The sequence below is a fragment of the Borostomias antarcticus genome (genome assembly GCF_949987555.1).
Source record: "Borostomias antarcticus genome assembly, contig: scaffold_143, whole genome shotgun sequence".
Taxonomy (NCBI): domain Eukaryota; kingdom Metazoa; phylum Chordata; class Actinopteri; order Stomiiformes; family Stomiidae; genus Borostomias; species Borostomias antarcticus.
In genome coordinates, this window is record NW_028176034.1 from 9,185 (window position 1) to 34,542 (window position 25,358).

Genomic DNA, 25,358 nt, shown 5'->3' on the forward strand with positions numbered 1-25,358 from the left:
AGTTGATACCTGTGCTATTCCTTGTGCTGCACTATAAAGAGATATGTCTGTCTGTTGCTGTAACACTGTCAATATGGTTGGCATGGCTGAATTTAGGAGAACTGAGTGTGACAGCCTGAAGAGACAAACATGATGAGTAAACAACGCTCTAACTCAATACAAAGTAAAACTGAATTAAACGTTTGTCAATATTTAAGAACAATGCTGTATTTATGTAAATGACTGTGTTCTGATTGATAATTAACTGTTAGTGACCGACCATACAGTATTAATGAACGTACAATGTTTGACCTCTGCCTAGCAACATGTGACATGTGTTTTTCTGAAGCAGAGATTGGTTTGATTGGTTAAGAGTCAGTTTATTATCTGAGTGCTCTGCTCTCTTTCATCTAGTTGAGAAGTTGAACGCTGGAGGAACATGTCCTTGTCAACTGTGTTTTCCATTTGCATGGCTGTGGTTCTGTCCACGCAAAAAGCAGGTAGGCTACATTATCATAAACTACACACCGTGAGTCTGTATAATACAGTCTGTATAAAGTCTATGGTATTACCAGGTATAATTAGCTTTCCATCAATGAACTAATGACAGTGATCTTATTGTTGAATATTGTTTCATATAACATTTGTATTGAATGTTTCTGAATTGTTCTTTGACATGATTATCATGAATTATGAGAAAATAAAGTGTGTAATGAATTCAGATGAAAACTAATTATGCATTATTTATTCTTCAATATTTCAGATGGATATGAGCACAACAGGGTGCAACACTGCTTATACTCTACAGAGCAACCGCATGAGTTCATAGAGTCTTTAATTTATAATAAGATTGAGTATGTCAGGTTCAACAGCACTAAGGGCAGGTATGAGGGATACACTGAGCATGGTCTGTATAATGCTAAGATCTGGAATGATGATCCTGCTTACATGGCTGTTATGCGAGGGGAGCTGGAGCGTTACTGCAAGCCCAACGCTGAGATCTACCTCTCTCACGTACTGGAGAAGACAGGTGAGCTGCCCTCCTCACCACAACAACATCACATCTCTCACTCACCAGATGATACGACACCTCTTTCATCTGTTCACTACAAAACCTGTAATGAAGCTTCTGTCTGGTGGATATAAAGCAACATAGACCTGATGATGATTAAATGATGATGTTTTCATCTTGTGGGATGGGAGGATGATATTGTTTTTCACCATTCAGAACTGGTGGACTGCATTACTGGTCACCTCTGGGACTAAGAGAGATCTAGAAACAAACATGATGAATCTACACAGTTATATTAAAGACCAATAATAGAGTAGACATATTAAAGATCAATAATAGAGTAGAAATATTAAAGATCAATAATAGAGTAGACATATTAAAGATCAATAATAGAGTAGACATATTAAAGACCAATAATACAGTATATATAATAAAGACCAATAATACAGTATATATAATAAAGACCAATAATACAGTATAAAGACCAATAATACAGTATATATAATAAAGACCAATAATACAGTATATATAATAAAGACCAATAATAGAGTTAATTAATAGAGAACAGAACCCTGATCAATATTATATGAATGATAGTGTTATATGAACTAATGTGTTGCTGTTTTTCCTCCACTATCAGTGGAGCCCTCTGTCAAACTTCTCTCAGTGACCCCCTCTAGTGGCAGACACCCTGCCATGCTGGTGTGCAGCGCCTATGACTTCTACCCCAAAAAGATCAGAGTGACCTGGAAGAGGGATGGACAGGAAGTGACCTCAGACGTGATCTCCACTGAGGAGTCGGTCAACGGTGACTGGTACTACCAGTTCCACTCCCAACTGGAGTACACGCCCAGATCCGGGGAGAAGATCTCCTGCATGGTGGAGCACGCCAGCCTGGACAGACCCCTCGTGAAGCACTGGGGTGAGTTCACTGTCCAGCTGTTGTTAGGGTGTTGTCATGGTGTACTAGGGTGAGTTCACTGTCCAGCTGTTGTTAGGGTGTTGTCATGGTGTACTAGGGTGAGTTCATTGTCCGGCTGTTGTTAGGGTGTTGTCATGGTGTACTAGGGTGAGTTCACTGTTCAGCTGTTGTTAGGGTGTTGTCATGGTGTACTAGGGTGAGTTCACTGCTCAGCTGTTGTTAGGGTGTTGTCATGGTGTACTAGGGTGAGTTCACTGCTCAGCTGTTGTTAGGGTGTTGTCATGGTGTACTAGGGTGAGTTCACTGCTCAGCTGTTGTTAGGGTGTTGTCATGGTGTACTAGGGTGAGTTCACTGTCCAGCTGTTGTTAGGGTGTTGTCATGGTGTACTAGGGTGAGTTCACTGCTCAGCTGTTGTTAGGGTGTTGTCATGGTGTACTGGGGTGAGTTCAGGTGAGCAGGGTACGAGTGCTGTGTTGTGGCTGGGTACCTGAATGACCCTGACTGTGACTGTGTGTGCTAGCCTATGATAGATGGTGGTCTGTCAGAAGCTACATACAGGACAGCTACAGTGTCATCACATGCTAACAGAAGGGTCATTTCTCCTTGACAGACCCGTCCCTGCCTGAGTCTGAGAGGAATAAGATCGCCATCGGGGCGTCTGGGCTGGTGCTGGGACTGGTCTTTGCACTGGCTGGACTCATCTACTACCAGAAGAAGAAATCCAATGGTGAGTCATCAGCTGTGGGTAGAGAACATGTACAGTCTTCATAGTCATCTGTGTGTAGAGAACATGTACAGTCTTCATAGTCATCCAGTCTTCACAGTCATCTGTGTGTTATGTACGCAGCACACTGTAAAATAATCATGATGTAAGAAAGATTCACTGATACATTGAGAGATGTATTTTTCAAGAATACTGCTCCTGTGTTCAGTGGATGGTGGCAGCAATGTTGATTTATTTGTTGAAATATCACATAGTGATTGTGTCACCTCTGTCTCTTCACCCTCTCTGTGTTTATTTCACAGGGCGGATGCTGGTGCCTGCTAGCTAAGGTGAGACTCCTCTTGTCACAGAAAAGTTTCACCAACTACTACAACTGACTGTGCCTGATGGTCATTGTAACGGTTTTCTTTTATCTTCTCAGGTTTGCAGGTCTGTTTCTGAATCCACTGCTGAACTAGACCTGATATTAGAGCTTCCTTCTAACCAGAAATCTCAGTTTAAATGAAATAACGCTAAAATGCTTGAGCGTAATACAATATCTTTGCTCCATATTAACCAATACTGTCTTAAGAAGGCCATACATATGTGTTATGAGTTTGTCTCTCTATATGCAACAACAATATTCCCTTTAATACGCAAATAAGGCATTGTCCTGTGTGTTCTGAATCAATAATGCACTGTCCTGGGTGTTATTAATCAATAATGCACTGTCCTGGGTGTTATTAATCAATAATGCACTGTCCTGTGTGTTATTAATCAATAATGCACTGTCCTGTGTGTTATTAATCAATAATGCACTGTCCTGGGTGTTATTAATCAACTGTACCAGGGTTATAAGATCCACATATCAATAATAGTCATGTATGAGAGTTGGAGTCATTTCCCTCTGGTTTCTAGTCTAAACTGGGTGTCTGTGGAGAAACAGCATTAGCAGGACAAGTGACTGGAGGACATCCTGAGTCTGACACCAAACATCACTGACAACTTCAGACACTCTTTGTGGCAGGTTAGAGGTCTGTACAAAGGCCTGTTTACTTGGTTCCTACAGGTCTTAACCTGTCTCTGCTAGAGGATAACCAGGCCAAGGTTTATCACACTGTATCCATCCTTTGCCAACACATATGCATTATTGTAATGTTACAGTATATTCACCTTAAGTCAATAATCTACATGAGAATCCACTGTACTTGGGAGCTTCAGGACTGCTTCAACTTCAGGACAGGTCTTCAAACCTAACATATACTCCAGTATGAGAGTCCTTGTTGCACTAAAGTATTGCTTTTTTTCACCATATATTAACTAATGATTAACATACAGTCAAGTGTTGGTAAATGTATGATAATGATAATCTAATGTTGGCATTCAGAGGGGAGTAAACTACTGTTCAGGAGAATAACTCAGTTGTATTCTTTGTTTTCATTTGTTTGTGAGATACAGCAGTGTTATCAGCTAAAGCTTGCCTTGTGTCTAATGTTAGAGCCAGTCAACTATTACAGTACGCAGAGCTCTGTTTAGATGAACTATTACACTTCAGTTGGTGTCTGTTTAAATTGACTAGGCTATTACAGTACGGTTGTAGTCTGTTTAAATGAACTAGGCTATTACAGTACGGTTGTAGTCTGTTTAAATGAACAGTACGGTTGGTGTCTGTTTAAATGAACAGTACGGTTGGTGTCTGTTTAAATTAACTATTACAGTAGTCTACGGCTGGTGTCTGTTTAAATGAACTAGGCTATTACAGTACGGTTGGTGTCTGTTTAAATGAACTAGGCTATTACAGTACGGTTGGTGTCTGTTTAAATGAACTAGGCTATTACAGTACGGTTGGTGTCTGTTTAAACGTGGTGGTGGTTTCAGGTTCTGTTATTGGACTATAACATTAGCTTAATGATTGATACAAAATGTCTTTCTCTTATAATTCTTTTACCTCTTGCTTAGCGTGTGCACAATCTACTGTAGGAGCTAACAGAAGAACATCTTACCTGTTTGATGTAGAATGTGACTAATAAAGAACATGTCACTACTCGTTGTGTCTTGTCACTACAAGAGGACTTTGTGATAACATTGTGCCACTTTTGACCTCAATATTACTATTAGTAGTGTGATGCCCGCAAAAGTTTGGACCACATGTCAGGACCAAAATTAATTTACTACCTGATATAAGAAACATATTCATAGAAATTTGTGCACTGTTAGTCAAGTCACAATTATGTTTGGTTTCTGTGATTTATTGCGCAAGACAAGCCAATTAAGCTAATTAGCAAAGCTAATTTCTTACAGTGTATATGTTACGTTCCACTTTAGTTAGGCCTACAGTCCAATATTTTTGTCCGTTTCGTGCTTTTGTTCTCTCTTTCTTGCTCTCCTTGAGTTCTAGGCTCCTGTTCCCCATTGGTCGTCTGTCCTGTCCGTCATCGTTAGCTGTGCTGGCAATCATCCCTGTTCCACGTGCCGCCAGCTAATCGTCTCGTCCTGTCAGCCAATCATCTCATTGTGTCACTTTACTGTTGTCCAATCAGGGTGTTCTGCTGTTTATTTAAACCTTTGTCTCCCCTGTATGTTTAGGTAGTGGCATTTGATTTTTGTTAGGTAGGCTGTCTGTTCTGTTTTGTACTCCTCGATTCATGTTATTACCTCACGTTCTGTTCTGTCTTTGTAGCCCCTTTTTGTTATGGGTTTCTGTCTGTCCTGTTGTTCCGGTCCCCCCATAGTTAGTTCCAGGGGAGGGTTAGGGAGGTAGGCTAGCGGCCCATGGGTTTACATTCTCACACGTAGGTAACTCGATGTCTAAATACACCAGGTAAGCTTCTTTGGTCAGGTGCTACCTTTTGTATTTTAGTGGGCTTAGTCTAGGAGGGATAGTTTAGGGATGGATAGTGAGGACGATGGTTTGTACATCTAGGTAAGTAAGTGATTAGTGTAGTGTTCAAGGGATTAGAATAGGAACGGGTTTAGGTACTTTGTTATTTTGGCACCTGTACCGCCCCTCCCCTTAGCTTGTCCTGAGGAGAGCTTGTCCTCATGTTTTCATTGTTTAATGTTGTCTCGTTAACCGTCTCTTACCGTATCACCTTTTTGTACCACAATAAACCAAACAAGGTCATTGTTACTTGGTCGTCCGTCTACCTTTTTGGATATTAGTTGTGTTGTTTGTTTTTGCCACTGCTTCCATAGTCTCTGCCTTACATTACCCATACTTGGCCACACGCAGGCACTGCTTGTTGCGTTTGCCCCTCTCCCTCTATACCCCTAAACATAACAGCCTGAGAGGAGACGTAACAGTATAGTTTTCGAAAACTGAGGTAATCCACACAGCCGCCAGAAGGCGTGTTCATAGGCGGAACATATATTCCCTAACCTGCTATTTCCTGTCCTTTTAGTATTACTCATGCACACTTCCAGCTTAAACTAGCGAACTCATTGATCTGGAGCGGGAAGTAGGCTATAATTGTTATTGATAAATGCTCTATGTGTTATTTAGACAATTATGGCTGTAAGCCAGCGCACCTAGACAAGAGGCAGTGTTTTTTTGTGCATGGATGTAAGCCAGCGCACCTAGAATAGCGTTTGTCCGGTTATCACTCCCTCCCTCCCTCCCTCCCTCCGATCAATGTTGACCTGCATTTCTCTGTTGTCACCACAAGAGGCAGTAGTCCCAGCACACCAAAATAAAGAAGGACACCAAAATCAACCTGCCGATCTCCACTGCACAAGTAGAGTAGTGGTGAGAGCATAGGACTCCCACCCAGTAGACGAGGGTTCAAGGCCCCAGTGGGGATGACTTCATGGGACTATACCCCAAACCTCCACATGTTCATCCTTTCACTCCAACCTTTACCCCTTGCCTTATAGGGCAGATCCTGTCCCAACCCACACTAGGGACTGGAAGGACACCAAAACCAACCCGCCGATCTCCGTAGAGTAGTGGTCAGAGCATTGGACTCCCAACCAGGAGACCAGGGTTCAAGGCCCCAGTGGGGATGACTTTATGGGACTATACCCCAAACCTCCACATGTTCATCCTTTCACTCCAATATTTTTATCCCTTACCTTGTCCAGAAACAGAAGTTGAACCAATTGCAGCAAAATAGCTAACGTTATAGGAATAATCAGTGTGATTAGCATTGGAAGCATTGGAACTGATGTGTCCAGGCGACAAGACCTATCTTAAAGGTACGCGATGTCGTTTTTGACCACTAGTATGCGCTCTAGAGCAAATTTGAGAAGGTGGTCCCCGAAAATTGCGTATACGTCATTTCTCGCACGCGCACGAGGACGCACGAGCAAGCGCACGAACACGCGCCGAGCACATAATAGTGACGTTATACCCCCATATTCCAGCAGTTCGTTGCTGATTGGCTCAATTCAGGGCGGGGTATTTTAGAAAGAACTTCGAGAGACAACCAAGTTAGCTATCTAGCTACAGTATACACAGGGTTGGGAAGGTTACTTTTAAAAAGTAATCCCTTACAGTTACAAGTTACTTGTGAAAAATTGTAGTCAGTAACGTAATCCGATTACCACAATTTAAAAGTAAAGTAAGGGATTACTTTCAGTTACTTTTGGATTACTTTAAATAAAATGTACTGTGTATTTCACCAGATATAAAATGTACTGTGTATTTCACCAGAAATCCTACATTATTTATTCTTTTTCTGTGTTCTAGAGCTGACAACATAGAACAGAAGTTGCCCAGCGCCCGCCCAGTTAGAGCAAGTGTTAATGCCAAGAGGTTAGGGTGCGTGTCATCTAAGAGGTTAGGGTGCGTGTCATCTTGATCAAGAGGTTAGGGTGCGTGTCATCTTGCCTTGGCTAGTTAATTGCAGTCTGCAAAACACGACACTCGTTGCTAATGTAGCTAACGTTAGGTGTAAACGTCGGAGCCAGCTCTAAACTCCAGCTCTAATGCATTCTGCAGCTGTGATTGGCGCTATTCAGCTATAGGCTACAGCTTGCCAGTGGACACACAGGCTTATATATTATGGATAAAGCACCCACTGACCAGTTTTCCCAGGCAGTTAGTTATAGCTCTTGAATAATGGTGCATTCGTTTATAACTGGGAGGTGGCAAATTGCGACTTGCTACTAGGAATTATTAAATAAAACACCGCATGAACTCGCACTTCCTCGTCGCAAATTCGGATATGTTTCTCAGCCCCCAGTTGCTCGAATGCACTAGATATAACTAGGTAACTGTGATATAATGGTATATAGATATAACTAGGTAACTGTGATATAATGGTATATAGATATAACTAGGTAACTGTGATATAATGGTATATAGATATAACTAGGTAACTGTGATATAATGGTATATAGCTCGAATGCACACAGGTCGGAGGTTGGTATTTTGCTACTTGCGACTTGCCACCTCCGACCACAAACGAACGCACCATAACACCGACAGGCACTATTGAGTGAAAATAATCTGAATGGGTACTTGGGTCTGGTTTTCTGGTTGAACATTAGTGCTATACTGTAGAAGCCTACTGCTAGCTAATTTAGCTGTCAGTGGAAGTAATGTTAACGTTAGCTACCCTAACGTTTGACATTAGCTAACGTTAACTTACCGGCAAATGTTTTTTCAGGTTGGACATTGAGTCCTTGGCCGTCGAGGCAGGTGGCTGGGAGGCATAGTTTACACTGTGCTGTAATATTGTTGTGGTTCTGTGACAGGTAAATAAATAAAAAATGCTGGTATTTCCAGGATTTATTGCACATTTTGGTATTTCTGCCATGATGCCCGTGCTGCTCGCTGTCTGTCTGGCAGCTGTGGTCCAACGAGCACATCAGTGGGAATCTTGTTGGCGCGCTGCGCGCAATTGGTATTACTAGCCTACTTCTTTTTTTTTTTTATAAGCTATTTTGTAAAACTGATGAGGAGGCGAGGGGTGATTGTAATCACGCCTGTAATCCCCATTACTATGCAAATGTAACTGTAATCTAGATTACATATTTTAAATTGTACTGTAACGGATTACAGTTACTGTTTTTTTGTAATCTGATTACGTAACGGCGTTACATGTAATCCGTTACTCCCCAACCCTGGTGGTGAATGTGTTGATAGAACGGTGGAGAGGTGTGAGAAGGTGGTGAATGTGTTGATAGAACGGCGGAGAGGTGTGAGAAGGTGGTGAATGTGTTGATAGAACGGTGGAGAGGTGTGAGAAGGTGGTGAATGTGTTGATAGAACGGTGGAGAGGTGTGAGAAGGTGGTGAATGTGTTGATAGAACGGCGGAGAGGTGTGAGAAGGTGGTGAATGTGTTGATAGAACGGTGGAGAGGTGTGAGAAGGTGGTGAATGTGTTGATAGAACGGTGGAGAGGTGTGAGAAGGTGGTGAATGTGTTGATAGAACGGTGGAGAGGTGTGAGAAGGTGGTGAATGTGTTGATAGAACGGTGGAGAGGTGTGAGAAGGTGGTGAATGTGTTGATAGAACGGTGGAGAGGTGTGAGAAGGTGGTGAATGTGTTGAGGTGCCTTGCGGGGAGTGATTGGGGGGCTGTCAGGGGGACGATGCTTATGGTGTATCAGGCTTTGATCCGGTCTGTCCTGGACTATGGTGGCCTCGCGTATCAGATCTTCACAGATGGTTCGGTGGACCCCCGGAGTGGGAAGGCTGGTTTTGCCGTCCATACCCCCCAGTTGCGTTTTACCGAGGGCAGGCGGCTCCCTGATGGGCTGTCGGTGTTCACTGCTGAGGTGATGGCGCTGGTGTGGGCGCTGGACTGGGTTGAGCGTGCGCGCCCGCAGCGGGGGGTTGTGTGTTCCGACTCAGCGGCTGCCCTGGGGGGCCTGAGCGGGGGTTCACGGGTTAGGACCGATCTCATCCTGGAACTGGTGATGGCTCTGTACTGGGTGGAGAGGGTGGGGGGTAGGGTAGGGCTCTGTACTGGGTGGAGAGGGTGGGGGGTAGGGTAGGGCTCTGTACTGGGTGGAGAGGGTGGGGGGTAGGGTAGGGCTCTGTACTGGGTGGAGAGGGTGGGGGGTAGGGTGGGGCTCTGTACTGGGTGGAGAGGGTGGGGGGTAGGGTAGGGCTCTGTACTGGGTGGAGAGGGTGGGGGGTAGGGTAGGGCTCTGTACTGGGTGGAAAGGGTGGGGGGTAGGGTAGGGCTCTGTACTGGGTGGAGAGGGTGGGGGGTAGGGCTCTGTACTGGGTGGAGAGGGTGGGGGGTAGGGTAGGGCTCTGTACTGGGTGGAGAGGGTGGGGGGTAGGGTAGGGCTCTGTACTGGGTGGAGAGGGTGGGGGGTAGGGTAGGGCTCTGTACTGGGTGGAGAGGGTGGGGGGTAGGGTAGGGCTCTGTACTGGGTGGAGAGGGTGGGGGGTAGGGTAGGGCTCTGTACTGGGTGGAGAGGGTGGGGGGTAGGGCTCTGTACTGGGTGGAGAGGGTGGGGGGTAGGGTAGGGCTCTGTACTGGGTGGAGAGGGTGGGGGGTAGGGTAGGGCTCTGTACTGGGTGAAGAGGGTGGGGGGTAGGGTAGGGCTCTGTACTGGGTGGAGAGGGTGGGGGGTAGGGTAGGGCTCTGTACTGGGTGGAGAGGGTGGGGGTAGGGTGGGGCTCTGTACTGGGTGGAGAGGGTGGGGGGTAGGGTAGGGCTCTGTACTGGGTGGAGAGGGTGGGGGTAGGGTAGGGCTCTGTACTGGGTGGAGAGGGTGGGGGGTAGGGCTCTGTACTGGGTGGAGAGGGTGGGGGGTAGGGCTCTGTACTGGGTGGAGAGGGTGGGGGGTAGGGCTCTGTACTGGGTGGAGAGGGTGGGGGGTAGGGTGGGGCTCTGTACTGGGTGGAGAGGGTGGGGGGTAGGGTAGGGCTCTGTACTGGGTGGAGAGGGTGGGGGGTAGGGTAGGGCTCTGTACTGGGTGGAGAGGGTGGGGGGTAGGGTAGGGCTCTGTACTGGGTGGAGAGGGTGGGGGGTAGGGTAGGGCTCTGTACTGGGTGGAGAGGGTGGGGGGTAGGGTAGGGCTCTGTACTGGGTGTAGAGGGTGGGGGTAGGGCTCTGTACTGGGTGGAGAGGGTGGGGGGTAGGGTGGGGCTCTGTACTGGGTGGAGAGGGTGGGGGGTAGGGTGGGGCTCTGTACTGGGTGGAGAGGGTGGGGGGTAGGGTAGGGCTCTGTACTGGGTGGAGAGGGTGGGGGGTAGGGTAGGGCTCTGTACTGGGTGGCCCTACTAACACAGTACGTAAAACTGACGGGACACATTGGTGTAATTGTGGTAACTTTGCGACGTCACCAGCAGCGGACCTAGCTGACACCGAGCTGACACTTGCCTTTTCAGTCGCAAAATAACCAAAATAGCCGTCCTCAAGTACACTGTAAGGGAACGTAGCCGCCACTGCTGCTTAAATCCGTAACTACGATGTAATTAAATAACGTGACAATGTGGTTACATCGCAGTCCCAATCTGACTTTATTGGAAATGTGTCACAGTGGGTCAGAACATTTGTAAATTACTTAGGTTTTAAAATAAATTTTGAAGTCATACAGTTACAGAATTGTAATAATGAGGAGAAATCCTGCATGTCTGTTTTGTGTGTAATTTCTCATTTACAGTAAATATTAACACTAAAGATTTGCAGTCTAGGCCTAATAAAAATAATGATAAAAAATATGCCTATGAATAAACTCCTAATTTTGCAACCTAAATGTGAGCAATGAACGCTGAGCAGTGAACGTAGAATGCAAGGCATTGGGCTACTTTCTTAGGTGACACAATTGAAGAACTAGACAAACAAGTTACACACTCTGTGCCAGTAGGTGGCGGTATGCACATTAAACTTGTTTGCGATCCGCCACTAAACCCAGCGAAGAAGACACACTTGGAAACTTCCGCTCCGTTTGAAACAGAAATTATTGAGAAAGACCAACATGCTGTCTTTGTGTCGACAACACAGATCATGTAAGTATCTCAATTTCAATGTATACATACATACTATGTATTTTGGTATCGTCCCAGATAAAACACCAACGTTATGTGCAAGCTACCCTTTTGTAATGATTATCTATATGCAGATGCTCTCTTTCCAATGTTAGCTAACTAGCTAGCCAGCTAACGTGATTAGCCTTTTTCTGTACATGGCTAGCTAAGTAGCCTACGTAAAATTACTCTCGCAATTATTGTTAAAACGTTCGCTTTTGTGTAATTGTAGCTTAAATTATAATGTTGGCTTGGCAACGTGAGAATATTTCAGTTGTGTACACTATAACTTTTATGAAGTGTTGTCGTGGGCCATTGTTTCCTAATTACGGGCAATGGTGGAGTCTTCTCGAGTCTAGCAGGCTCGCGCGAGCTCCTGCACGTTCGTACTGTTTCATCGCTTGGAATAAAATGCGATAATTAGCTTACTCATTGATTTCGCATTAACCCACGACACCGTTAGTATGTGTTTGTTTTTAGGCATTCATTTTTCCGATTTTAACGTTAACAGAATACTAGAAGCCCCAACAACGGAGCTAGGCTAGCTAGCAGGATTTGTTATAGCAGCCATCTTGGCTTTTGGCACGTGGTCCTGTGGAGTGTGCATGTCAGCCAACGAGAGGGTCACCCACCCACTTTCTCTCTCTCTCTCCCTCTCTCCCCTCCCATGCTCTCAGTTGCCAACCTCCCAGTTCTTGTTTGAACTGAGCAAGAAGCAGGTGAGCGGGGCAGGAAGAGGCGCTAAGACGGGGACAGGCGTGGCCAGGGGCAGTCCTGGGACAGCACCACAGGCTCTGTGAGTCTTGTTCAGTTGAATGCCCTCATGAGTATTAACAGAAGAGCACCATATACATATGCACACATACACTCTAACATGTCGCTCTCTCCTCAGCTCAGCCCAATGGTCTCTGATGGTTCTGTCTGGCCAGCCCTTAGGTGGAGAAACACCTGATCATCAATATAGGCAGGCACACGTAAGTACAAATGCACATACGTTTCCATAGACGGGATAAACAAATGGGAATATTGATATTGAGTTAGCGGTAGACATGTGAGATTCATAAGACGCATCACTGACGCCAGTGACGCCACAATATCAGGGAAATTGAGCAATTGCTTCCCTGTAGTGCAAACTTGCAAGATTCGCTCAGTTATTAACCCTTCTTGCCTTTTTTGTTGTTGGTTGTCTCTCTCCTCCTTCCTCTCTGTGCAGTTCTCCTGTGTGCTGAGCCGCTATCCCATGTATTGCCACTGCTGACAGGGTAGAGCTCAGCCCCATGCAGAAGTGAGTGATGAGGAGAGGTAAGATCATTTTCCCGTTTTTTTTCCCTCCAGTTTTAGGAACCGTCTCAAGAATGTGTTCCCCACTTTTATGCCTTTAAATCAGGGTTGGAGTATTCCAGGTGTGTGGCCATGGCCATGAACACCAGTAGAGGAGGGAACCAAGTGTCTCATTCTCTCTCCACAGTTGTGTGGTTGTAACCCCCCACTAGCTACATATTCATTCAATCTTTATTTAACCTCGTGAATCAATTGAGAGTAAGCTCTCATTTACAATGACGTATAATCACTCTATATTTGAACTTGTACTACAGGTGAGATAATCCTTTTTAATGGTCTCTCTCATTGCTGTGCAAGACTTGGGTGTTCTCCTGCTCTGAGTGCCCATTCTCCTATACCTCCCAGATCTACCTCCACAAGCACATCAAGAGGAGCCATGACAACCTCTGTCTGCTGAGGAACACACAGAGCATTATGAAGTAGCCAGTGCCTTGGCGAAGGTGTTTGAGCAGCAGTCATCAATGGATTAACTCCCAAGACACAAGGAAGAGACAGCGCAACACACGCTATGACTCCAGTGACGAAGGTAATATAATAAAGTGCATTCAACAGTCCCAAAAGAGTACTACTTGAGTTGACTAATCTGAGCTAATTTACCTCTACTATATGTTCCAGTGCCCAGGCAGCCGGTCGGCAGAACTCAGACCAGACCAGCTATGCCAGGTGCCAGAGCCGGAAGGCCTGCTCTGCCAGTTATCAATGCAGGTATCCATGCATGTTTGTGTTGGTGAAATGTCTATGCATATTTGCACACTTACAGTTAACTCAGGACTGTCTGAAGACTCATGTACTCAGTTCACTAATTCGCTCATCTCACATCTCACTACTCGGCAGTAGATGTTCATCGCCCGGGTCCTTTGAGCCAAGGCGCTGTGAGCCCAGGCCCTTCAGACGTCCAGGCACGAGCAGCATGCATCAGCGATTAGCACCCCGGCTAGACCAGGTCAGGGTCTGACATGTCTCATGTCGAGTTGATTCTTCCCCTTATGCCAGAATCACTACGCCGCCAGCACCATAGTTTCCTGCTCATCCCTTTATCCTCTGGTTTTCAGGTAGTTCTCTGATGCCATTGCCTGTGAGACCAACAGCTCCAGCAGTGTTGCCATCAAGCTCTGCAGATGCTGGTATGCTGAATTTTGTGAACTACTTCATGCTGCATGTAGGGATATACTTTGAGCTGAATATCCATTATGGGACCGTACAATTACTTATAGCCACATCTGTGTTTAATATCCAGACTTCCAGAAGATGATGTGTCAGCAGTTCTCCAGCGTCATGCAGAGTCTGAGGGAGGGTTATGGCCTGTAAGCCAAGCACCACTGTGACGGAGGTGTCTGCCCAGCTGCAGGAGACGCTGAAACATGCCCCTGCTCGATTCAAAAAGGTATGTGATGTCAGGCAGTTAATTTTCTCGTATCCAGTGACATGGCACGCTTCCAATGAACGTATGCGACTTGCTTTTACAGCCATTTCATTATGTCCTTAGGCATCTGCTCCAGCCCAGCTGACCTCCCCAGCCCAGCCCCTGACCGCAGCTCCAGCCCTGACCACAGTGGAGTATTCAGATGAGGATGACCTCTTCTGCCCAGACCCTCGATTCAGATGTGGGACCCCCAGCCCGTCTCCCTAAACCTGCCTTTCCAGCCTGCCAGGATGGATGCCTTTTTTGTAAATAGTTTTTGTAAATTTTAACCTTTTTTTTGTGGGATACAACGGTCTGTTCCCGGTCTGCCTGCCACAGAATGCGCACTGTTTCATTTTTGTTTTTAGAACTTTTGCAATTGTCAGATAATGGGTTGCTAGCCAGAGCTTGTACATGCTTTTTTTTGCTTTTCTGGCTATGCGTAATGTGACAGACCGTAAACCTCATCCTTGTAAATATGTATACTTTTAATTTGTAATGTACTTTGTGTAATAAAATGTTCTAAACTGTTAATGGTGTTCAGTCTTATATTGGTTTGTATCATAATGCTTGCTGCTATATCCCCATATAGCATTAATTCGTTTTTGTACTGGTAAATGCTAAATATAGCCAGTGGTACTGCAAATGCTAAATATAGCCAGTGGTCAGTAAGTGACCATATTTGCACCGTGCGAAAAAGACGTGCAGACCAAGTCATATAAATACCTGTAAATCTAGTGTCAGCCAAGTGAGTTTATAACGGAGGTTCCTGCCCACGTGATCACGTGCGTTCTTTGCACGCGGCCGCAACTTCGGAATGACGTGTCGTTCTTACGTAGCGTCTACTAAACGGCAGATCTCGCGTTTCCGTAAATGGCCGCGTAATTTCCGCACGCGGCGCAGACGAATCGTCACCTATAGCGGCCGTATGTCGAACGTTTGCGCAACCTGCGTGTGTTAGTAGGGGTGCACAATCTCGGACCGTACGGGAGATGTGAGAAATACTAACCAATTTCTCACATCTCCCGCAAGGTCGGGGAATGTGCACATTACCCGGGAGATGTGAGAAACGCACATGTTCCTCCTACAGATGTGGGAACATAAGAATGTAACTTGCTGCAGCATTTCACGTCGCGGTATTTGGCAGGGAAATCCCGTTGGAAATCTCGTGGGATTTCAGACGGGTGTTATTTCGTTTTAGTGATGCACTACCGCCAGGTGGCGTCTTTGAGTAGATTTAGCAGGCTGGGCTCTGTTTTTCTCCTATAGTCTACGAATGAAGCATCATTAAATTTCACATTCTTTAATTTAAATGCTCTGTTGTAAAGCACTTTGAGCTGAAGGTATCTGTATGAAAGGGGCTATACAAATAACATTTAATTGTTATTATTACCTTGTTCTCAAACACATGTTTTATCCACCTCGATGTAATTTAATTATTACGAACACCTATAATATATCTAGGCCTACAGTAGCCTATCTATCTCGGCAACTGACGTCGGGTCAAGACGTGGAGGCTGTTTGGTCAAATGCGCAAAATAACAGTATTGTAAATATATTTGTTAGTAAAGATATGGTGAACGTGAGGGTTTTGCGTTTTGTTTCTGGAACGCATTCAACTGTTAGGCTACTCGTAAACCCCGGAAGTAAATTTGAAGACAGGGCATAATGTAGCCAAGTCTGAGCGCAGTAGGCTATATGGCTTCAGCACGATACAAAGAAAAAATAAGCTTGATCGACTTGTGGATCCATACAAAATTGAAATAGTCGCCATGAGTAAAGATCACTCATTGCCAATCATATCCGGACATTAACTATCTTGTGCATAGCGGCAGGTTTGACAGTGAGACATCAACCGATAATTGTAATAATGCGATTATTGAAATGGTCTTGTGAACGCCTTTATCTGATTTCCAAAATCGGGGTAAGGTCCATAGGACGATTGTGGGTTTTCATTTGCACATAACTATATTTTAATAAAACATTGAAGTCCGCCTGTCAATGACTTTCCCTAAAATTGTGTTCTGTTGCACCCCCTATTGTTAAATTATAAATGAAAAAAACATAGGCTACACAATATGTTGTTATTTGAATGATCTTGAATATATATATTCAAGATCATTCAAATAACAAAATATCGTGTATGTTTTAATTTATTTATACCGGCCGCCAGCTGTTCAATGAACGGCTATAGGGAATGCGCAGTTTCGCGCTGGCTACAGCCTATTATATGCACAGTTTCGCGCTATGTAGGCTATTATAAATAGGCCTAAGTATTATTCATTGGGAATAGCTTGGACTCGCTGGGGACTGGTGGAGAGACACAGAGCCTCCCCAGACGCGACATCTCCAGTTGGCTGTGTATTTGAGCTGCCGCCTCAACCGTGCGTAAGAGCAGAGCGCATCGCTACAACTAGTAGCCCATAGCCATTAAAACGGCTTATTGTTTTATTCATATATCAACTAGATAATTCGATAATAATGAGTAGCCTAGTAGGCTATAAAATGAATTCAATAGGGCAAGCCTTAAGTTGTAGCCTAGGCTACAGTAGCCTACAATCACAAGACGCATAGGCCTAGCCTATCGTAAAAAGCGTTGCGTTCTCATAGGCCTATATTAACTTAGATAATTATTAATTATGCTCAGGTCATAATGTCCGTTGAAAATAATTCCCTCTAAGCAGAATTTGAATTGTATTAAAATAGGAAATGATTCCTTCTAGGTCTATATAAAAAAAAACATTTTTCTAATGTGTAGCCTATAGGCGATGAACAAAACAGCCACAATGTAGCCTGCTTAGCGAGCGAGAGGGCAGTCTACCATAAAGTGTATAACCATAATGTAGCCTAATATATCTAGACTACATGCATTGTGGTATTTCTTTATATAGCCAATTGTTTCTCAATAAACAGTTATGTCATCCTCTGAGTCCGAATGTAGGCTAATAGACCGGCAGCTCTAAATGCCTTCCCAATCAATGAGACATGGTTGTAAAAATGATGTTTTATTGATGAAAAGGGTAAAACTGAAGAGTCATTGCATTGATCGATGCAGTCCGCTACCAGCAAACACTGAAAATACAGGTCCTCCAGCGAACCTGGACTAGACTATTGTAACCCCCCCCCCCCCAAAAATTCTTTTATATTCAAATAAACTGGAGGAACCGGTTTCCCTGGATCGTGGGAGGGGGGTAGCCTGCGTTAGCGGGTGCTTTGCCATGACCGGCCATTGAATTTATGTGTTGCCATTCATTTAAACCACCATCTCATCTAGACTAGGCCTACTTCTGTTGCTGCATTTTTACATTTATGCTTTCATGATTTTAGAGCGCAATAAACATTTTTGCAGGATTCCAAAAAGTCCATCCATTCATCCAACTTTGTTCTGAGCGCAGCGCAGGCTGGTAGCCTACTGTCAAGGCTCACGACTGATGCACTCCCTTAACACGTCTCTTCCCAGGCCATCAAGATAATTTCAATATGAAAGACCTTGGGATTCCAGGAGTCGAGGCCGTTTCAGACGGGGAGCGACATTCCGCCTGCGTTCTCGCTCGGAGCGGGGGAGGCACGCGTCCTGCGCGCAGCGGGGCAAGCTGACTACAATTCAGCTCTTGTCGCGGGCGGGCGTGTGCAGCATAGTTCCATATGAGAACACTCCTCGGTCCAATTCCGTATAGTAGATCAGCCTGTGTAGCCTACTTTCAACGAATGTATTATTAGACATAATATCATAATAATATATAAAGCCTTCAACGACCTCCTGCTGCCTGCCTGATGGTCTCAGGGCTAAAGAGACCGCGCGATCATTCCTCTAGCTGCTTTGCTGCTAATGCGAGTTCGTCTCCGTTCCTGCCCGAGAAACAGAAGTTGAACTTATAGCATCAAAATAGCTACAGGAATCAACGTTGTAAAGTTATCTATCTGCTTTTTAGCCACCGACAGCTACCGTTAATATTATGGAAGCTGCTGTCGTGAGCTAACTTGCTATCACGGTCTCATCGTGCAGCTTCACAGCCTGCTATTAGCAGACAGCATTAAGTTGACAAAATCACACTTGCACATCATTAGAATTCCAACCATTTATATGGGATTTATCATTCAACTAAACATGGAACCTGAATACTACCTGATATTTCAACCTGCTGCCATCAGTGATCGGCGCGTCTGCTTGTTTGAGTCATGAATATCTTACGCAGTTACATTCCATGTGTCCCAAAACTGTTAAATCATTCCCCATGTAGTTCACTATGAGTCGCACTCAATACATCCATGGTAATAGGGAGGGAGTGAGTGAACCATTTCAAACACATCTCTGGTCATCTCCGTTAGCCATCTTCCTCGTCCTGATGCCATGTTCCATATGAGAACACTCAGCCTAATGTATTAAACTTCTACTTGTCCCGACAGTTAACAGATATAGACCCGGCGACAGTTACAGAGATAGAAACTATAAATAGATAGGCTTTGTTCGTAATAATTAAATTACAACCAGACAGACAACAAGGAGTTTGAGAACGGTAGGCTCATCTAATGTGCGAGCCAGCAATGGGTCAATGAGTGGTATTACTGCGCCCCTATGGGCAGGCGAGCGGTGGTGCGGAATGACGTAAAGCGCCTGTTAGAATACCGCGGGTCAAGTTACATTCTTATGTTCCCACATCTGTACATTCCCCGCGAGGTCGGGGATGTGCGCAATAACCGGGAAAAGCTCACATTCCCCGTTTTCTCACATTGACCGTAACAGATATAAAGCAACATAGACCTGATGATGATTAAATGATGATGTTTTCATCTTGTGGGATGGGAGGATGATATTGTTTTTCACCATTCAGAACTGGTGGACTGCATTACTGGTCACCTCTGGGACTGAGAGAGATCTAGAAACAAACATGATGAATCTACACAGTTATATTAAAGATCAATAATAGAGTAGACATATTAAAGACCAATAATAGAGTAGACATATTAAAGACCAATAATAGAGTAGACATATTAAAGACCAATAATAGAGTAGAAATATTAAAGATCAATAATAGAGTAGACATATTAAAGACCAATAATAGAGTAGAAATATTAAAGACCAATAATAGAGTAGACATATTAAAGACCAATAATAGAGTAGACATATTAAAGACCAATAATACAGTACAGTATATATAATAAAGACCAATAATACAGTATATATAATAAAGACCCATAATACAGTATATATAATAAAGACCAATAATACAGTATATATAATAAAGACCAATAATAGAGTTAATTAATAGAGAACAGAACCCTGATCAATATGATATGAATGATAGTGTTATATGAACTAATGTGTTGCTTTTTTTCCTCCACTATCAGTGGAGCCCTCTGTCAAACTTCTCTCAGTGACCCCCTCTAGTGGCAGACACCCTGCCATGCTGGTGTGCAGCGCCTATGACTTCTACCCCAAAAAGATCAGAGTGACCTGGAAGAGGGATGGACAGGAAGTGACCTCAGACGTGATCTCCACTGAGGAGTCGGTCAACGGTGACTGGTACTACCAGTTCCACTCCCAACTGGAGTACACGCCCAGATCCGGGGAGAAGATCTCCTGCATGGTGGAGCACGCCAGCCTGGACAGACCCCTCGTGAAGCACTGGGGTGAGTTCACTGTCCAGCTCTTGTTAGGGTGTTGTCATGGTGTACTAGGGTGAGTTTTCGGTCCAGCTGTTGTTAGGGTGTTGTCATGGTGTACTAGGGTGAGTTCACTGTCCAGCTGTTGTTAGGGTGTTGTCATGGTGTACTAGGGTGAGTTCACTGTCCAGCTGTTGTTAGGGTGTTGTCATGGTGTACTAGGGTGAGTTCACTGTCCAGCTGTTGTTAGGGTGTTGTCATGGTGTACTAGGGTGAGTTCACTGTTCAGCTGTTGTTAGGGTGTTGTCATGGTGTACTAGGGTGAGTTCACTGTCCAGCTGTTGTTAGGGTGTTGTCATGGTGTACTAGGATGAGTTCACTGCTCAGCTGTTGTTAGGGTGTTGTCATGGTGTACTAGGGTGAGTTCACTGTTCAGCTGTTGTTAGGGTGTTGTCATGGTGTACTAGGGTGAGTTCACTGTCCAGCTGTTGTTAGGGTGTTGTCATGGTGTACTAGGGTGAGTTCACTGTTCAGCTGTTGTTAGGGTGTTGTCATGGTGTACTAGGGTGAGTTCACTGCTCAGCTGTTGTTAGGGTGTTGTCATGGTGTACTAGGGTGAGTTCACTGCTCAGCTGTTGTTAGGGTGTTGTCATGGTGTACTAGGGTGAGTTCACTGCTCAGCTGTTGTTAGGGTGTTGTCATGGTGTACTGGGGTGAGTTCAGGTGAGCAGGGTACGAGTGCTGTGTTGTGGCTGGGTACCTGAATGACCCTGACTGTGACTGTGTGTGCTAGCGTATGATAGATGTTGGTCTGTCAGAAGCTACATACAGGACAGCTACAGTGTCATCACATGCTAACAGAAGGGTCATTTCTCCTTGACAGACCCGTCCCTGCCTGAGTCTGAGAGGAATAAGATCGCCATCGGGGCGTCTGGGCTGGTGCTGGGACTGGTCTTTGCACTGGCTGGACTCATCTACTACCAGAAGAAGAAATCCAATGGTGAGTCATCAGCTGTGTGTAGAGAACATGTACAGTCTTCATAGTCATCTGTGTGTAGAGAACATGTACAGTCTTCATAGTCATCCAGTCTTCACAGTCATCTGTGTGTTATGTACGCAGCACACTGTAAAATAATCATGATGTAAGAAAGATTCACTTATACATTGAGAGATGTATTTTTCAAGAATACTGCTCCTGTGTTCAGTGGATGGTGGCAGCAATGTTGATTTATTTGTTGAAATATCACATAGTGATTGTGTCACCTCTGTCTCTTCACCCTCTCTGTGTTTATTTCACAGGGCGGATGCTGGTGCCTGCTAGCTAAGGTGAGACTCCTCTTGTCACAGAAAAGTTTCACCAACTACTACAACTGACTGTGCCTGATGGTCATTGTAACGGTTTTCTTTTATCTTCTCAGGTTTGCAGGTCTGTTTCTGAATCCACTGCTGAACTAGACCTGATATTAGAGCTTCCTTCTAACCAGAAATCTCAGTGTCACAGCTTTCAACAACAAATAAGCCTAATTCAATGGACGCTTAAAGAAGGTTGACGCGCTGCCACTTATTTGATTGCTTGTTGCTTGTTTGAAGATCTGGATTTGTGAATGAATGTGTCGGGCTTAATCATAGTCAATAGTCCAAAAAAGGTCAGTCATAACTGAGGTCAAAAAGCATAATTAGGTCTCTCAGAAATAAAAGAAAATGTTTTCGCATTATAGCGGTATATCCTACGTTGCTTGCGGTTGAAACCTATATCAGCTCAGCGCTCCTCTCTGCACAGTAGTGATGTGACGTTCAAGAACGATCCGATTCTTTTGAACGGCTCTTTAAAACGAACGATGGGAACCGATTCGCAGTTGTGGGAGCCGTTCTTTTTTCACTCAAGCTCCTCCCTACTACTTCACTGGCGAACAGGCAGGAGGAGAGCACAGTCATTCATTGTAGCCTGCTTAGTTTTTTTAGGTGTTGCGTGAATAACATAAGTCAGGTTTATTTACACACAAACACATTTTATACAAAGGGTAAATCCCAAAAAATGATCTTGCTGTCAAAGCAGAGGCATGTGGCGCCACCTTGTGGAATATTTACCACATGTCCACACAAGCCATTACCAAATGAAATTATAGCATAATCATTATTTCAGAATATCCCACCAATAGAATATATATGGCGTTCTTGCATGAGTGGAAGGGACTCTTTTGCCCATCTGGACCAAAACAGGTCTGATATGAATGAATGAATGAATGAATGAATGAATGAATGAATGTCTTTTTATTTCTCACATGGATGAGTATATTGTATCAACTAAAGAAACAAATAATGCTTCAATTTCCACATCATCATCCATGATCGAGAAGGAGCAGGATGAAGATAAAATCTTATTTTTACCTGCCCCCTTATTCAAATGAGCATAGCATTGCTTAATGGTCAGCCCATTCCACCAACAAGCGCAATGCAACATAAACCAAACCAAACATATACGCATAAGATATATAATACATGAATAATAATCCAAGGTCAAAACCCAACTATGCATTTTCATAGTCTGAATGTTCTATATCTATACAACATTTAAATTGAAATATTGTGCTACAGTGCTTTAGTTCATTATTCAAAGAGTTCCATAGTTTGACACCCACCACTGCAGTACACATCTGTCATAATGTGGTCTGTGCATACTGATGCTTAAAATCATATTTTCTTCTGTGATCATCATTCTCTGAAGTGAAAACAAACAACTTTTATAACTGTTAATGTTTGACTTTTTGCCTTGTGCACAATTATCAGTGTCTGTAACTCAATTTGCTCTTTCAATTTCAATAGTCCAGATTTAATAAAAACTATATTTGTGTATATGTCTCTATGGTCTATAGTCTCTATGGTCTATAGTCTATAGTCTCCTCAGAGCCCTATCACCTCTCCTAGGCCGCGTTCTGAATCGCATACTACCCTACTATATAGTGTGCCAAAACAGGATGTAGTATGTCCCAATACATAGTATGCCACATGCAGTATGGCAAAAATACCAGGATGTCCTACTACATCCGGTCGTATTTTGCAGTATGCAAGCCAGCAGGCTTTTCTGGCTATTCTGACCCACAATCCTGTGCGCAGCGGAAATGTGCGTCACATGTGCGAGTCGTGACAGCTGTAGACCATGGATGTATTATATAAACTGGATACAGCCACTCCATTCACTGGCCGCTATCAACAATGAAGCCCTATTGAACCGCGCCATCTTGGCAAAATTTGTAGTCATTTGACTATTTCCGGTTACTTTTGACTTGCGCAGTTGTGCTTTTCTGGCCTTCCGGTTACTTTTGACTTGCGCAGTTGAGCTTCTCTGGCCGACGCGCGTCCACGAAAAAGTTCACATTTTTTAATGAAAATGACCACAAGACAACCTCCTGTGCATAGTTGAAATGGTAGTGGGATACGGTGATAAACTGGAGTGATCATTTGACAGCAATTATTAGCCTTTTCCAGGAATGGACAGAAATGGGATATTTTTAGAATAACAGGAATTTATTCACATACAATGTAAAGGAGTTGATGTGTAGCATGAAGATGAAACGATACACTGAGTTTGGGTGTTTTCAGTCAACGTTGGCGTTGACCGCTTCCAGCTATCGAATGGCCGACTGGTGTAAGATGGATAGCCTAACGTTAGAGAGATAAATGTAGGCTATGGTTATGTTAATAAAGCTAACAATGATGTTGTAACATGCATGCAGCACTGCCGATCTGATCTGAACGATTGATTCATTATTACCATGGATCGGTATTGGGATTGATCAAGGGCGAGTGTGAAATAGCAGCCACGAACTCAGCGGGTTTTCCGAGATGCGGTAGCCGCGGCCAGAGCTCCTGCTGGCGGGGAGTGAAGCTCTTCAACTCGCCTGTCACTGGCTCCCTGGAGGAATTTAGCCTGGCTGCAATAACGTTATCGCGAACGGAATGAATACCATCTACTAGCAAACAAAACATGTTCAATTATATTTAACTTGTTAAAACTAAGATGCCAGGATCAAAAAATAATTTCTCCAATTGATATATTTGACAAAAACAGGTTAATATGCAAGCCGGTTTTCATTGCTAAATCAAAGCGGGGAGAGCCGGGAACGCGCGTCTACATTTCAGAGAAATGTGAACTTTTTCGTGGACGCGCGTCGGCCAGAGAAGCTCAACTGCGCAAGTCAAAAGTAACCGGAAATAGCCAAGTGACTACAAATCTAGCCAAGATGGCGCGGTTCAATAGGCCTTCACTTTAGATTTCGATTCCTGGGGGCTTGCTGTAGACAAATGTCGCGTTATGGACAGCGCCGGATGTGGGCACATTTCAAGGCGCAATGTTATGACAAGGTAGTATGTCCCAATTGGATGCCTACTGCTTGCAAAGTACGTACTTTTTAAGGGCAGCTGTAGTAGGTACTGGTAGTAAGAAGTACTTTCTAAGGGCAGCTGTAGTAGGTACTGGTAGTAAGAAGTACTTTCTAAGGGCAGCTGTAGTAGGTACTGGTAGAGCAGGGGTGCCCAATACGTCGATCGCGATCGACCGGTCGATCGCAAAGGTAGTGTGGGTAGATCGCATGGCATTGAAAAAAAATAATAAACACCCCCCGCCCCCCCAAAAAAGTTAGCCTATCATCCATCCTCACTATGGCATTTGCCACTTGATTGACGTACAGGTATGCCAGTCTGAGATCTCATCTTTTCAAACACACGGTTCACCACGCATGCGCGCCAGTTGCAATTCTCCGGCGAGCTGATTAGCCTACCTAGTTGATGTGAGACACACTGATGTGAGATGGCTTAGTAGGGGGAAATTCCTGCAGAGGTTCCGAGAGCTCTGTCCGGAGATAAAAGAGTTTCTCCTTGTCACTAAACATGCAGAATACAACCAACTAAATGACGATCAGTGGCTGCTAGACTTGGCATTTTTAACCGATCTGACCAACATGTTGAATGATCTTAATTTAGAGCTGCAAGGAAAAGACAAAACCGTGGTCAATATGATTAGCTCAGTTAATGCTTTCAAACGAAAATTGCAACATGTGTCCTCAAAACTGCAGCGCCATGATTTGGCGAACTTCCAAAACCTTGCGTCAGAGTTGGAGATGCAAAAGAAGGCTTGTGCGCAACTTGACAGTGCGCGTTTCGCAGAGCAGATTGGGACAATTGTATCAGAGTTTGACAAACGCTTTCAAGACTTTGCTGTACTCGAGCCAGTCGCTACATTTATGTGCTACCCATTTCAGGAAGATGTTGAGGTTGATTCACTCGCATCAAAAATCGCAACGCTGTTTCACCTGAACCCGTCTGGAGTGGAGGACGAGATGTTGACACTACAAGCTGACATTCAGCTGAAGGCCAGGGCTCATGGACAGTTCTGGAACTTACTCACAGAGGAAAAGTACCCAAACATGAGGAAATGTGCTACCTTCTTGACTGCATTATTTGGCT

The 25,358-nt window shown here is 44.4% G+C and overlaps 2 protein-coding genes across 2 annotated transcripts; both read left to right on the forward strand.

Moving 5' to 3' along the window:
• Positions 1 to 881: 881 nt before the first annotated feature.
• LOC311328919 (HLA class II histocompatibility antigen, DQ beta 1 chain-like) lies at positions 882 to 2,996 on the forward strand. Its single transcript, XM_084462816.1, has 4 exons — positions 882 to 1,009; positions 1,632 to 1,913; positions 2,525 to 2,641; positions 2,941 to 2,996. The coding sequence occupies exons 1-4, from the start codon at positions 928 to 930 to the stop codon at positions 2,964 to 2,966; spliced, it is 507 nt and encodes a 168-aa protein (XP_084318942.1). The 5' UTR covers positions 882 to 927; the 3' UTR covers positions 2,967 to 2,996.
• Positions 2,997 to 9,153: 6,157 nt separating this feature from the next.
• Positions 9,154 to 22,036, forward strand: LOC311328912 (SMH class II histocompatibility antigen, beta-1 chain-like; the record flags this gene model as incomplete). The annotated part of the gene is made up of 5 exons (XM_084462810.1): positions 9,154 to 9,376; positions 19,641 to 19,922; positions 20,779 to 20,895; positions 21,195 to 21,221; positions 21,314 to 22,036. The coding sequence occupies 4 exons, from the start codon at positions 9,154 to 9,156 to the stop codon at positions 21,218 to 21,220; spliced, it is 648 nt and encodes a 215-aa protein (XP_084318936.1). The 3' UTR covers position 21,221; positions 21,314 to 22,036.
• Positions 22,037 to 25,358: the final 3,322 nt, after the last annotated feature.

Bases quoted from the DNA above. Each gene is read 5' to 3' on its own strand.
- LOC311328919 (XM_084462816.1), top strand. From the start codon at position 928: ATGGCTGTTATGCGAGGGGAGCTGGAGCGTTACTGCAAGCCCAACGCT. The intron at 1,010-1,631 runs GTGAGCTGCCCT...CTCCACTATCAG, and splicing joins TCACGTACTGGAGAAGACAG to TGGAGCCCTCTGTCAAACTT. The intron at 2,642-2,940 runs GTGAGTCATCAG...TTTATTTCACAG, and splicing joins CCAGAAGAAGAAATCCAATG to GGCGGATGCTGGTGCCTGCT.